The sequence below is a fragment of the Ursus arctos genome, unplaced genomic scaffold (genome assembly GCF_023065955.2).
Source record: "Ursus arctos isolate Adak ecotype North America unplaced genomic scaffold, UrsArc2.0 scaffold_6, whole genome shotgun sequence".
Taxonomy (NCBI): domain Eukaryota; kingdom Metazoa; phylum Chordata; class Mammalia; order Carnivora; family Ursidae; genus Ursus; species Ursus arctos.
In genome coordinates this window covers 56,539,922-56,555,526 of record NW_026623078.1, presented here as the reverse complement: position 1 = coordinate 56,555,526, position 15,605 = coordinate 56,539,922, and the positions used below count along the sequence as shown (strand labels likewise).

The following is a 15,605-nucleotide window of genomic DNA, read 5'->3' as shown; positions in this document are numbered from 1 at the left end:
CATCTGTCTCTGGCTCAGGTCATGATCTCGGGGTCCTGGGATCGAGCCCTGCATTGGGCTCCCTGTCCAGTAGGAAGTCTGCTTCTCCCTCTCCTTCTCCTCTCCCCCCCACCCCTGGTTGTTCTCTCTCTCTCTCTCAAATAAATAAATATTTCTTAAAAAATATCTTCCAGGGGTTTGCAGGAGTTCACACATTCTACAGAATTTTTTTCTTATTGTAATGGTGATTTTATTTTAATAATATAAAATGTTTTACAGTAATAATTCATAACTTACTTTTTTCATTTATTTTTACAGAATATATTTTAGCTTCTTTAATTCTTTTTTTTTTTTTTTTTTTTTTTTTTGCAAACTGAGATCCTTAGCACCCAGTAGGAATCCAGTTCTAGGGAGTCCATAAAAACTGGGTCCTTTGGAAACACTACTCTAAATCTGAATAAATAATTCTACCCATTGCCCTAAAGAAATTGCTTACTTAACTAAAAATAAACAGAGCTAAGTGGCAGAAACCAGTCTTTCATGCTATCTATATTTCCAGTACAAACCAAGACAAGGATGAGATGGGCTCCTATGAAAATGGGCGAGATTACCAGGTCTTTCTAATATTCACATATTGAATATTGTGAACTTGTATCATATCACTTATTCAGCTCTTCATATTTATAAAAAAAATCCCAGGTCCTAAAACGTGGCTTCCAATTCATCCCCACTAGTATTGCTCTTCGATGCCATAGAAAAGTTGTTGATTATATGCCAAAGAAATCTTCATACGTCTTATTTTATTTTATTTTATTTTATTTTATTTTTAAAGATTTTATTTATTTATTTGACAGAGATAGAGACAGCCAGCGAGAGAGGGAACACAAGCAGGGGGAGTGGGAGAGGAAGAAGCAGGCTCATAGCGGAGGAGCCTGATGTGGGGCTCGATCCCATAACGCTGGGATCACGCCCTGAGCCGAAGCCAGACGCTTAACCGCTGTGCCACCCAGGCGCCCCCATACGCCTTATTTTAAATTACAAACAGCATTTAAACATGAACTGGAAGTTAAACATTATTCGGAATGCCAGCTATTTAAAGATATGAATCTATAATGGAATTTTCTCTTCCATATTAGAGTTCTATTCAGTTTAGTTTGGGTAGATCTGTTAATAGGAAGTCTGAAGAAAAGTACTGACGAGAAAATACCTATCCAATCCTTACAGCATCCCTTACAGCCTGTTATTCCTGTAGCTGGGATTATAACAGTAGCTAGGACCACTGAATGAGTGTTTAATTCCTACTTATCTCTCCACTAGGATGTCTGGAAAGAAAGGCATGGAGGTCACTGGGATTCATAAAAGGCTCGGACCCTTCCCAGAGTCCCAATACCACAGTGCTGAAAGTGTTAAAGTTTTAATTCTAGGTAGCTTTCCTTACCTTAACCCAGGACACCAATCTCTGGAAACCAGACTTCTGACGTACTTTCTCTGCTCCAGCTCTGACAGTAGAACGTACTCACACAATATTCTTGAGGATATGCATGCATTGGGATTAGGTTAGAAGGTAATCCACTTACCATGATAAATTAGATACAGACATTGCAGCAATTTACGGAGGAGTCTTGTGGAGCAGTCTTCTCTAGATTTCAGAACAGGGAATGAGTGGGTCGAGTAGACAAGACTACTGGGAACTGGAATTTTAGCTTTGCTGCTGGAATGATGCACTTACAGTTTGAAGTAACCTATAAAGAAAAGAAATAAAATGGTATCTGTAGAACCCAGTCTCTGTGACTTTTCAAAAACGTATTTCATCCAGATCAATAGTTTTGTCATGGCATAAGACACACAAAAAATACATTTTTCTTAAAATATAAGACATGTTATAAGCCACAGATAAAATTAAATCAACCCTATATGACAAGCTGAATGCTTTACCATTAAACGAAGTTTAAAGATTAATACAATGTTCATTCCCTGAAGTAGAGAATGCAGGGAAAGAACAGAATGTGTTTTTAGATGCACCAATTTTTTTCTCCATATGGTCAATCAGTTATGCTCTCTAAATTAGTTTTATACACTTGTGCTAAAAGGATCAAAACAAAGATCCTAATTGGCCATCGCATACATTTAAAAAAAAAAAAAAAAGCTTCTTGGCACAAGTTATTATCATGTCCAAAGCTGTCACAAAAAAAGTCATTCACTACTACTTCTGAGCAAATGAGCATTTATATTGAGTAACATGCAGGAGGCAAGCCAGTATGTATTTACCTAATCTTTCCACACGCTTTTTATGAGCATCTACTCTGCACTATGTCCTAGGATCTTGAACCATAATTTTCGTAGGGCACAATTAATTCTGTGGCACTGTATCAGGGACTTCAGTTCAGGTCATTAACCCAGTACTGTTCAATTAAACAACATTTATTGAGGCTATACTATGTGCACATACACTATCCCAGGTACAGTTCAGGGATAAGGATAAATGACAAATAAGACATGTTTCTGCCTTCAAAGAATGTTTTATGTAAAAAAAGGATGATTATAATAAAATGGAGTAAGTGTTCTAATAAAGGTTTACACGGAGTATACAGAAGCAAAAAGACTGAGCAAAGCCCAGTCTTAGGGATTTGGAAGGATTTCTAAAGAAGATATGCATCAAACTACTAACATTAGGTTTGGCTGCAAGTTAAAAAAAAAAAAAATCCAAACTCAGAGTGGCTTAGAAAAGACAGTTTATTTCTCTCTCCTATAAACAAATTTTGAGTCTTAAGAAGTCCAAGGCAGATACAGCAATTCTATAAACACGAGAAATGGAGGCTTCCTTCTTGTCATTCTAACATTCTCGACACGTGGTTCCCCCTATGTGTTCCAAGTGGCCACTGAGCTCCAGAGAGTGTCTGTGTTCCATTCAGCAAGAAGAGGAAGGAAAGAAGGATGCTTTCTGAAATTTACACATGACATTTCTGCTTGCACTTCACTGGACAGAGCTTAGTCACTTGGCCGCTCTTATTCTATTGGAGACTGGGAAATGCAGCCATTATTCTAGGCAGCCACAAATCAAGGTGCCTGCTAGAAACTGGGGATAAAAGTGGGTATTGGGAGAAAACTAGCATTGTCTGCCATTATGTTTGTGACTCGGTGGCCTCAACCACAATATCTTATGATTCTGTACCTACCGCAAAGTAACAAACATGGGGCAGAGGTGAGGTGCAATCAGTGCATGGTTTGTTGGTAATTTTACATATTTGATATACAATGTTAAACATCAAACTTCTTCAGTTTTCTTAAATCATTCATAGAATCAACAAAATATTTTGTGTGCCCTATTATGTACCAGACTCTAACTATGAAAGACACAAGACTAATAAAATATGGTCTTTGCACATAAAGAATTCACTGTCTAACATAGATGCCATCATGTAAAAAAATGAAACAAAATAAAATGCACTCTGAAAATTGCTGAGTATATACAAGGACATATGAGCAACTATAGGGGAAAAGAGAAAGAACCATAATCCTAATGGATTCTAATTTTAATAGACCCTGTATGCCAGTTGAGAATGCAGCTATAAGATCTATATCCTAAATGGTCTTCTTACATTCCCAAAGAGGTTTTTTCAAGTCCATCCTGCCCTTGGTTAATTGTTAAACCATATGGACTTCCATCTATTAAGGACAGAGGAACTCCCAATTCACCTCCCAAAATTGGTAACTTCAAACTCTCTCAAAATCTGTATTACCTGATTCTTACCAAAGGTTCAGTTACAAAAAAAAGAAATTAAAAAGTGTGTACTATTGTCTGACATAATTCTTTCTAGATAGTCTTTTTTTTAAATTTTTTTATTATGTTATGTTAGTCACCATACAGTACATCATTAGTTTTTGATGTAGTGTTCCATGATTCATTGTTTGCATGTAACACCCAGTGCTCCATGCAATACATGCCCTCCTTAATACCCATCACCGGCCTATCCCAATCCCCCACCCCCTCCCCTCTGAAGCCCTCAGTTTGTTTCCCAGAGCCCACAGTCTGTCGTGGTTCATTCCCCCTTCTGTTTACCCCCCCTTCATTCTTTCCTTTCATTCTTCCTCTTTCTAGATAATCTTAATTCTTAATTCGATCTTTAGAGAGCTATGTATCTGGATGCCATTATTTTAATACGTAACCAAATTACTTTTACTGAATTATACTTCAGGATTTTGCCAACAGTTTGCATGGAGGGATGTCATTAAAGATAATAATAAATAAACGAGCAAAATCCAGACCTGTGAAATCAGTTATAAGGTTTAGTGGGATATTTACCAACACAAAAATGTTGCCCTTATGAGCACTCAAAGCAAAAATGTGCCAGGTTTCAACACTAAGAAAACTACTATACTCAATTTTTGAGTTGCTTTAATCCTATGGGGACATTATGCTTCTTTCTTTGCTTTAACTTATGGGAAGCTCTGTAACAAATTTGTCACATTTCTTTAAGAATATTCAGGCTTCAAAGTCTGCATTTTTTTTTAAAGACTTTATTTATTTATTTGACAGACAGAGAGAGACAGCCAGTGAGAGGGTACACAAGCAGGGGGAGTGGGAGAGGAAGAAGTAGGCTCCCAGCAGAGGAGCCCGATGTGTTAAGGTCTGCATTTTTACCCTAACTTTTTTTTTCCTCCTCTGGCAACTTTAATTTTTAACCTGTTTTTGATAAACACCCATACATATACAAACATATGCACGTATATACATACATGTATGCAAACACATAGAAAACCCTTCCTAAGTCTTTCTTAGAGTGAGAAAGAGTATAATTAAAGGCAACAATTCCAGATTTACCTGCTTCTGCAGAATGTAAGAATAACATGAAGAAATTTGATCTCAGGATCTTTGATCAAACCAAATGAAACTGTTGTTTTTGTAGGTCAAAATGGCCAAATATTACAATGTATATGGTACAACTTAATATAACTGAAGGGTTGACAAAGACAGCCTCTTACTGTCACCTTCAACCTGACTCAACTTCAGACAGGCTTCCTCCTGACTCTGGACCCCTGACCTCTCTTTTCTGAGAGTGTTTACTATAGAAAGCTTGCAATTGTAAATTCTTCCTCTGCCCCTTTGAGATAAGCATCTATCAGTTTCTTGCCAGTTGTACAACCCAGTAATGCCTTTCTCAACGACTGGGAGCCATCCATTGGAAATGCAACCACCAAAGAATATTGTGCTCTACCTCCCAGTCTTGATGGGAGGATAGGTGCCTAACTTCTGTAGGCATCAATGAGCAAACACAGATGGCCTGATCGCATTGAGCAACCTCTTCCTAACGTCTTCCAGTTACTTTTCAACTAGCTCACTCTAGCACTTAAAACCCTCCCGTCTTCTGTTTCAGCAGAATTGAGATCAGTCACTGTCCCCTATTCCAAAAGTCTTGAATTAAGTTTTCCTTCCCTGTTGAACTCTACCTGGTTTAGTTTTTCCTTGGGAAGGTTTTTGTTTTTTTGTTTTTTGTTTTTATTCCTTAAAGTTCAGGAAATTTTCCTAAGATGCTGGCAATGTTGTTAAAAATTACAGACGTAGTGAAAAGAAGGGCCACACACACCCCAATGTTCATAGCAGCGATGTCCACAATAGCCAAACTGTGGAAGGAGCCAAGATGCCCTTCAACAGACGAATTGATAAAGAAGATGTGGTCCATGTATACAATGGAATATTACTCAGCCATCAGAAAGAATGATTACCCAACATTTGCTTCAACATGGATGGGAGTGGAGGAGATTATGCTAAGTGAAATAAGTTAATCAGAGAAAGATAATTATCATATGGTTTCACTCATTTCTGGAACATAAGGAATAGCAGGGAGATCATTAGGAGAAGGAAGGGAAAAATGAAGGGGGCAGTAAACAGAGGGGGAAATGAACCACGACAGACTATGGACTCTGGGGAAACAAGCTGAGGGTTTTGGAGGGGCTGGGGGTGGGGGGATGGGCTAGCCCGGTGAAGGGTATTAAGGAGGGCACAAATTGCATGGAGCACTGGGTGTTATATGCAAATAATGAATCATGGAACACTGCATCAAAAGCTAACGATGTACTGTATGGTGACTAACATATCAATTTTAAAAAAATTTTAAAAATACAGTCTTTTCTCAACACCCTTTACCTATAATAACTACCAACTTGGATTTTGATAACTTTATATTAAATGTGTATTTATAAAATAAAATAAATATTAGAAAATTGCATTTCTTTCAGATTTTACACCTAGCTGTTTATAAGAATAAAATATACGAACACAAAAAAATGCACAGTGGCCATTCATAATAATTACAATAATCACTCTGGCATTCATTTTGGTATTCTATCATCTTTTATTTTTACAACTACCTAATTTATTTCTTCAAGGATACATACCCACAAGGCAGTCAATAAAGTTTACTAAATTTTGTAACACAAAAGAGACTATGATGTGATGTTTTCAAAGGCCTTGGTGGTAGACTTGTTATTCCCTTTAAATGGCATTAAATGATTCATTGCTTATCAATGAAACTTTTCCAAAAAAAAAAAAAAAACAGCTTTAGGATCTTCAGGACAGGTTAAATTTTCTGTACATTTTGATGATTCATGATCTCTCGCTCTCTCTCTTTTTTTTTTTTTAAGATTTATTCATTTATTTGAGAGAGAGAGAGCATGAGGGGGAGGGGAAGAGGGAGAGAGAAACTCAAGCAGACTCTGTTCTGAGCATAGAGCCTGACACGGGGCTCCATTCCAGGACCCTGAGATCATGACCTGAGCCAAAACCAAGAGTCAAATGCTTAACCAACTGAACCACCCAGGGGCCCCCATGATTCACAATCTTTATGCAAATCCCAACATCATTCTCCACACTTAAATATGAATTTATAGCTCTCAGGCAAAATTCTAACATTACTAACAGCCTCCACGTGTCTCACTGTCACATAGAGAATGTATTTTCACATTAGGGAAAACTTTTTAAAATATATGGATTGATTTGACTTTGTTTGAATGCCCAGGCATGATAGTAAGTTACAAGCAGAGGGACAACTATTCTCTTGAGGTCACTCTTAGCATAATGTTAAGGAAAATAGTATGTGAATTTAATACAAGATCCCTCATTTGACATATGCATTAAAAAAGTGAATAACCTGGGGGGCGCCTGGGTGGCACAGCGGTTAAGCGTCTGCCTTCGGCTCAGGGCGTGATCCCGGCGTTCTGGGATCGAGCCCCACGTCAGGCTCCCTGCTGTGAGCCTGCTTCTTCCTCTCCCACTCCCCCTGCTTGTGTTCCCTCTCTCGCTGGCTGTCTCTATCTCTGTCAAATAAATAAATAAAATCTTAAAAAAAAAAAAAGTGAATAACCTGGAGCACCTGGGTGGCTCAGTTGGTTAAGTGTCTGACCCTTGATCTCAACTCAGATCTTGATCTCAGGGTTTGAGTTCAAGCTCTGCACTGGGCTCCATGCTGGGCATGGAGTCTACTAAAAAAAGAAAGAAAGAAAGGAAAAAAGGAGGAAAGAAAGAAAGAAAGAAAGAAAGAAAAGTTAAAAAAAAAAACGTAAATAACCCTTGAGCACAAAAATGGATTATTGAGATTATATATTTACCAAAATAATTCTTTTAATAATTTTATTCATGAATAAATTTGGGGCTTCAAACTGAGGTGAAAGGAATACCACATTCTAATATGTTCATTTTATTGTAATCACCTTGCCATTTAGTTATATAACATGAAAGAACTTCTGTAAAGTGATTTTACTTAAGTAAAAAAAGAATTTTCATAACCTAGTCCCATGAATACATAAATGATTTTGTATCTTTAAGATGTTAAAATTCCATTAGTATAAGTTTAAATAACCTGCCATATGAAAAATGTATGTTTTGATATACTCCATACCTAAGACAGTAAATCTATAAAAAATTACTTGGAAGAAGAATGAAAATTATTAAAGGTTCTGACCATAAGCGCCATTGAGTGTCCATAAGTGAAGTGCCCTTGCTTTGCCTAGAAAAAAGAGAGCTTAGAGCCCAAAGATGATACTAAATATTACAGAATAATTTCAAACTGGATAAGACCAATGGTCCATTGGATTTTGTTTAATTCCACTAAGGGCATTATAAGAGATAATGGGCAGAGAGTGAAAAATAAAATGCATTAAGTAGAGAAAAAACTTTTTATGCTAAAGATTCAAAATAAATGTTAGAAAATGAATAATCAAGGAAATACTAGAACATCTTGAGTTTTACAGAGTGGTTTCCTCATTATTATCAGATCAAAGACCTCTTCCTTGCTTTCTGGTTTCCCTATGAACTAATACCAGTATTTACCAACCTAGTTTCCCTACTCTGGTTGAACTTCCTTGCTCAAATGCTCATTCCTGTGCCTTGACTATACTACAAGGTTCTGATTCTTCTCTGTGGCCTGACTTTTTCTTTCTTCTCTAATTGCAAGTATCCAAATTCTTCAAGCATCAGTACAAGCCCCACAGACTTTATGAATTCTTGCCTCATAGTTTCAGGTTTCTCTGATCTGCCCTCTTTCTAAACTAACTTATATTTGATTTAGTACTTAAAATATATTGAGCATAAAAATGTGTACATAATTTTTCCTGTATACTATGTTTACTTGCTTCAATAACCTGTAAGTTTAAAAGGTCAAAAATTGTTTTTTATGCCCAAATTCCAAAGCATCTAGATAAGTACCAAGTACTCTCCAGCTGTTAATGAACTGGTGGACAAAAAATGTGGTATTTTAGCAGCAATATGACTTGAAGAAATGAAAAATAATGGTTTGAACATGAACTTTTTTCTTATAGTTTCATATTTGTGTTATGAATTTCAGGATCTTTCATGACCTCCAGAGATTTAGGAGAATATAAGTCAATCATTGGGGAAAGATATTTTTTTTTCTTGTGAAAATTCTAGTTACATATATGGACAAATCCTTAAAATAAACAAGAAAACCAAACTAAAAGTTTGCCTTTTCCCCTTATCTTATAGATGTTTCTCTAGAGATAAGATTTTTAAAAAGAAGAGGGTTCTGCCCTGAATTTTTATAATTTATATTATCTTGTTAATTTAATAAATAATAATAAATGTATGCATACAGAGCAAAATCAAAAGGACATACAATGAAGATAAACAGTTCTCCCTTTTCTGTCCTCTGTCCCAGTCATCTACTCAGATCCCCTTCACAACTGTTGTTACTCCCAGTATCTTTATCCTCATAGAGATATTCTCTGGATTTCTATCTATACCAAACTATCCCTAGCTATCTACTCATCTCCCCAACTATCCATCTAGTTAGTTTTCACAAAATGGTAGCCTATTATACACACTTTCTTTGGCACCTTGTATTTTCACATACATGTGTAATCATAAGGCTACATACAGTATTTCCCTATGGATCCACACATAGAGATGCCTCATTACTGTTAAGAGTTGTAAATCATTTCATTGAATGGATTTACCCTAATTTATTAGCCCATCTCATACTAAAGGAGATTTAGTTTGCTTCTGATATTTGCAACTACATGCAAGGCTACAATGTATACCCTTATATATGATACAATGTAAATGCGTGTCTGTGGGTAAATACCTGGAAGTAAAGTTTCTGGGTCAAATCTATGCATATTTTTAATTTTAAAGAAACTGGTAGATTACCTTTCATAGGTGTACCAATTTACATTCCTACCAGCAATGTATAAGCTTAATTGTTCTGGCATTACTGCTTTTTAGAGTACCAATAAGCCAGGCAAATTTTATAAATACACTTCCTGAAATGTATTCAATATTCTAAGCCAGAAATATTATTCCACTCATCCAATTAAGCACTAAGCTTGGTTATTCTACCTCTGTGATATCTTTAGAATATGTCCACTTTTCTCCATTCGTACCACTGTTGTCCACTATCTACTCATGCCTGCATAATAACAATAACCTTATTAAGTAGCCCCACTTTATTCAGTTCTCATCTAAAACATTGTTTTGTAGCACACTACAGCCTGAGGGCTCCTTGGGGGATGCAGTCATTTTCTAGGGAACAGCAGAACAGAGAGGCAGGGATGGTGATGTCAGGAAAACCTGGGTGTGATTTCCAGCTATGCTTCTTGCTAACTTCTGGCCTCAAGAAAATTAAGTATATTCCCTTGCTTCTTTATTTTTTAAAATAGAAATGTTAATAGTACTTACAAAGGAAGGTCACAATGAAAAGTAAAAAAAAAAAAAAATGCATGAAAAGACTTAATATTGCCTGGCACATATGAGGAGTTCAAAAAATGATAATGCCAGGGCCCCGGGTGGCTCAGTTGGTTAAGTGTCTGCCTTCAGCTCAGGTCATGATCCCAGGGTCCTGAGATCGAGTCCCATATCAGGCTCCCTGCTCAGCGGGAGTCTGCTTCTCCCTCTCCCTCTGCCTGCCACTTCCCCTGCTTGTGCGCGCGCGTGCTCTCTCTCTCTCTCTCTCTCAAATACATAAATAAAATCTTTAAAATAAATGATACTGCCATGATGATGACAATAATGAGGAAGATGGAGATTGTGATGACAATAAATTTGCCCCGGTATCCATTAACTGCTCTTTGCCCTCACATTAAAGTGCCAATTCCTTGAGACAGTTTATAAGACTTGAGATGATTTAACACCTGCTTCCCTTCCCCACCTTCCTCTCTCACTGATGCCCCACTTCCCCCCCACCCCACAAGTTACTGTTTCAGCTGAACAGACTTTTCCGAATTTTCCTGAATCCACCTGTGTCTCTTTAGCTTATAGGCCATTGACATGTTAGTCCCACTACATGTTATACACATATCCCTTTCCCCCTCTGCTGGGCTAACTTCCAAAGCATTACAACTCAACACAGACAGCATTTTGTCCAAACTTTCCTAATCCTTGGTAGGTGCAGCCCCCTATGCTCTCTCATAACACCTTGCTCCGAATGCAATGAAGATGTTTAAAAACAGTTTAATTCTTTAACGCAGGTCTGTATTTCCTTCTAGGTTGCAAGTTCCTTGAAGACAGACAGGAAATCTCAATATAATCTAGCAAACCCAAGGCCTATCCTAACATCTGGGACAAAGAAAGTACTCAATAAACATTTGCAGGAAAAAAAAAAAGAATAAATATCTGAAATCAAGAAATGTAAAATTCTACAGATTGCTGAACTAAAAGCCATGTCCCTTTTCCTTCTAAATTATAAAAATATTATTTCTATATTTTTATCATATTTATGGGTTCCAAACTTCTAAATGTTGTTACTTTTTAGTAATAATTTTTAAAATATTCTTTGAAACTTGGATATGAAATAAAGACTATTAATTATGGCAACTTGGTAGAAATATTCCATTTTTCAAATGTTTTGCTACTCAGTTTTGTCCAGAATATAATTTAGTAGTAAAATACGTAAACTAACATCTTTGTTTAGATATGCAAAATGGGGTCAAACAATCTTGATATTCTAGCTACGTCAGCAATCATGACACAGACTTTCTAACAGGATCTAGACATGTGTTTCTCTAGAACAATTGATTGGTTAAGGTCAGCATGGATGCAGACCAAATAGCGCAAGTTCCTCCCAAGTTGTTTTTGCACACCACTGATGCTTAGCCTGAAAATATAGTCTTTGCAGAGGGTGGAGAAATCCCACATATTAAAACTTCAGATCCGCACAGATGGTAACCCTGGAGACAAGCTAATGCAAAGCATTCTGTGTCCTTTTACTGCACAGCAGCTGTCATTTTACTTATATTAAAGGCATTTCATGGGAGGGATTAGTATTCAATTGAGCATGTCAGTAATTGGTCTAAAAGCATTTATCACAGAGACATGGCTATATTTATGATTACCTTAGTACCCACTTCAGAAATATCCCCTATGTCCAACTTACAGAAAGTATTTAGCATAGCCAGAGAAATAAAGGGTTATGGGCCTTACAGTAATTCTTAAATAAATTATCACACTAAATAAAGATCACCTTAGAGCAGTTTGGGATTATTTTCTTCAGAATAATTGATTATACCAGACACTGTTATAATTCTCTGAGAATAAAATCATTTTATTTTTATATAAACTACAAAGATACCTTTTCCACCCATGCTTTTGTGCCTTGATTGCAATGTCTCTTAAACTGTAATGCAATCATAAGCTTCTCTGTGGCCTCTGTCTTCCATCTCTTCCTCTTCCTGGTCTTTTTCCTCTTTGTGCCTGATTCTACACAACCTTTCCTGGTCTCAGCCATGACTTCAAACTAGTCCTTTCTCTTATTTCTTCCCTCGCTGACCAACTCCACAAACTGTTCCTCTACATCCACTGCCTTCCCCTTTTTACCACCCGCTTTCGCTTGCCCGTTTTTATTGCAATATTCTTATCACCAGTCAATGGCCCATAGGTAACTACTAATTCCAGTAGCCTCCATTAGTCTCCGCTCTCTCTGCCCACTCGTTCTGGACACTCCTTCTTTGACTACCAGGATGCTGAAGCATCCACGCTCCCCTCATCCTCTCTGCTCCTCATGGATCCATCATCTTTCTCTCATTTCCTTTATGTGGCTATTTTCCAAAGTTCTGTCTAACTTTGATTTTCCTAATAGATATTTCACCGATTTCTATGTACCTTGTCCTTTTTCCTGACTTCCAGAATCATCACTCCTAATTATTTATTAAACAGTTACCAAAATCTGTTTTTGTTTTTTTACTGCTCAGTAGTATTTCTTTAAGTCATTATCTCCTTTTTATCCCTACTACCACCACCCATGTTCAAGACCCTACTGTTTTTTGTCTTGACCAGCTTTTTTTTTTTCAGACTTTTAAAGCATCTAAAAATAATTAATGAAGGAATATTTTAAAATCTTAAGAGTGGACCAATGACCAACATCCTAATTGAAAAAAGAGTTTTAAAAGTTCATTAGATAGTTAATTTTTTCCCAATGGATGAGTTCTTTTTTAATTGAAGTATAGTTGACACCCAATATTACATTGGTTTCAGGTGTGCAGCACAGTGATTGGACAACTCTGTATTTTCCCCTATGCTCACCATCAGCTGTCACCATACATAGTGCTTTTGCAATATCGCTGACTATATTCCCTATGCTGTGCCTTTTGTCTTTGGGCAGTTTAAAATCTTAAGTGTTTGCGGGTGCCTGAGTGGCTCATTTGGTTAAAGGTCCAACTTTTTGATTTCACCTCAGGGTCATGATTTTAGGGTTGTGAGATCGAACCCTGCAGAGCTCAGGGGCAGTGATGGCTCCATGCTGGGTGTGGTGCCTGCTTAAGATTCTCTCTCTCCTTCCCTCTGCCCCTAGGCACCCCACCACCCAGCCCTCGCACGTACACACACACACACACTCTCTCTCTCTCCTGTTCTTTCTCCCCCCCAAAAAAATAAAAAAAAATAAAATAAAATCTTCAGTGTTTGCTAAGCTGCATGTTGATGTCTGGAAAAGAAGCACTCCTACTCCCCTAAGCACTAGCGTGCTCTGCTACACAGCTTACAAATCACTGGCTGGAAATGGTTGCATTGGCCTTAAAACTTGTCTCTGAACCCTTAATCCATATCACAAATTAATTTTATCAAGGCAAAGCACTTACAGATGCAAACTCCTTGCTTAGAAATAGAAATAATCATTCCAAGTGAACAGTCATTCCCTGTAGATTTTACACTTGGGATCCTCTTCCATACGGTCTATCCTATATTTTCTGGCTTGTCTATATTCAGGTTGGATTACTGCTGTTCAGTGAATCTGTTTCCACCCTCTACTGAGGGCCTAGCACAGCGCTCTGTACCTTGAAACTGGTCAAACATATTAAATTGAATTCTCAGTGCAAAACTTAAGTTTTTCAGGTATCTATTATTGTGCTCAAGGGTAGCACTAAATAAATGAGGCTTTTAAAAAGTATGATATATCTAAACTGCCTAGTGTTTTTAGAATTTAAACAAATTTTGATGAGTCACTAAAGGTTCAGTCCCATGTGGAAAGCCCAGCAGAAAGGATTGCCAAAACTCAGTTTAATTAAAAACAGAAAGAAACAAAGCAGCAGACTGGTTTTCTTTCCCCCTAAATAAATGTTTCAAGTAAAAAAATATCTTAGGTACACTTAATGAATATTTCTGTACTCCCAGAACATAAGCACTTACACATTCAGAAGTAGCTTGGGAGAAGTGAGGAAAGCCGGCCACAGACACAGCGCATTTTAGGAATGTAATATATACTTATGCTGTTGCTTTCCTGAAGGCTTTTCAGGCACTGCTTCAAGGCCCTTCCCGGTTCAGCCGGGGTCACCTTGTTGATCCTCATCCCAACTTACCCCACCCTTCCTGCTTCCGAAGGCCTGGCCACACCTGTGCCTGCTTCCTCCTCAAATAAACTAAACACTTCCATGCCTCTTCGCTCAGAATGAACACACTGATCATTACATTCCCACTTCCAGCAATGTCTGTCCCTCACCTGTCCAGAAAATGTACTTGTCCTGAAGAGTCCAGCTCAAATATCAACATACCACAATTTAAAATTAGGTAGAATTGTGTGTCCTCTTCATATTTGTATCTTTTCCATGATATACATATTTCTATTGCAATATTTATCATATTTCACTAGTGTTATGGCTTAATCTGCTAAAGGTAGGTTAGTATTATATTAAATTATTTAACTATTTTTAAAAAATAGTCATTTACTTAAGAAACATAGAACTTGAAGTTTCTGACCATAGGGGTAGTGGAGCACCCTTGTGTTATAATAAATGGACAGAGAGAGGACATAGTAATATTCATTCAAAATGTATTTATTTGTAGATAGTATTTTAGAATAACTACAAAAGCAAAAGAAATCCAATATTTATTCACTTATCTGGGTCCTACTAATTCTCAAAGCAATAATTGTATTTTACATCTTTTTTCTTCATCCATCTACTACATAGTGTGGTTTATTACCTAGAACAAAAAGCCAATAAATATCTGTTAAATTGATTTTAGTTGAACTGCTATATTATTATAGTCATGCAAATAATTGACTTTTCTTCTGTTTAACAATGAAGACATCTGCATAAGAGATACTCAAACAATCGATATAAGAAAAAAACAGCCTATTTCTAAGAGAAGAAATTTAAAAGGTAAGAGTGTCCTGTTGACAATCACTAGTCTGCCCTGACATGTAGGCAATACCTTTTCTTAGGGAATACAGGAGCCTGGAGTAATACATTTTTCACAGACACAGATACATACACCAGAAAAATATGTGCATGTCACTCTTTGCTTAGGCAAGTATTTTCTTCTTTTGGGCATTATTTGAAAAGACCCAACATGATCAAAATCCATTCACTTCTCTTAAACAAGTCCTTTCAATGAGCCTGAAGAAGAACTGACTCTTCCCAAAGAGCTTTTCATTTTCATTTTGCAGGGACAGACATGCTTAATTAAAACTGAAACCTGAAGGAACTTCCACATTTTGGAACTAAACAGAGAGTGCCTCTCACCATCAGAGTATCACTGGAGATTCAAAGAAGCCACAGTCTGTGAAGGCACACAGCCCCCTCTGCAGAGGGATTATGTCACCACTGGCAAAAAAGACTTAGGGATTAAAAAATAGTTCAAATATCCATGCTGAGATGAAAAACAAAACAAAAAAAGGCTTTTCTTA

At 37.0% G+C, this 15,605-nt stretch overlaps 1 protein-coding gene across 12 annotated transcripts in view; it reads right to left on the bottom strand.

The window, feature by feature from the left end:
- The window catches only part of OXR1 (oxidation resistance 1), a 680,801-nt gene that overhangs the window by 346,075 nt on the left and 319,121 nt on the right, over nucleotides 1-15,605 (bottom strand). For all 12 annotated transcript variants that reach the window (XM_048212636.2, XM_048212640.2, XM_057307959.1 and 9 more), the window contains one exon: nucleotides 1,557-1,721. In XM_048212636.2, the coding sequence (XP_048068593.2) occupies nucleotides 1,557-1,579 (23 nt within the window). In that variant the 5' untranslated portion in view covers nucleotides 1,580-1,721. The remainder of the gene's footprint in view (nucleotides 1-1,556; nucleotides 1,722-15,605) is intronic.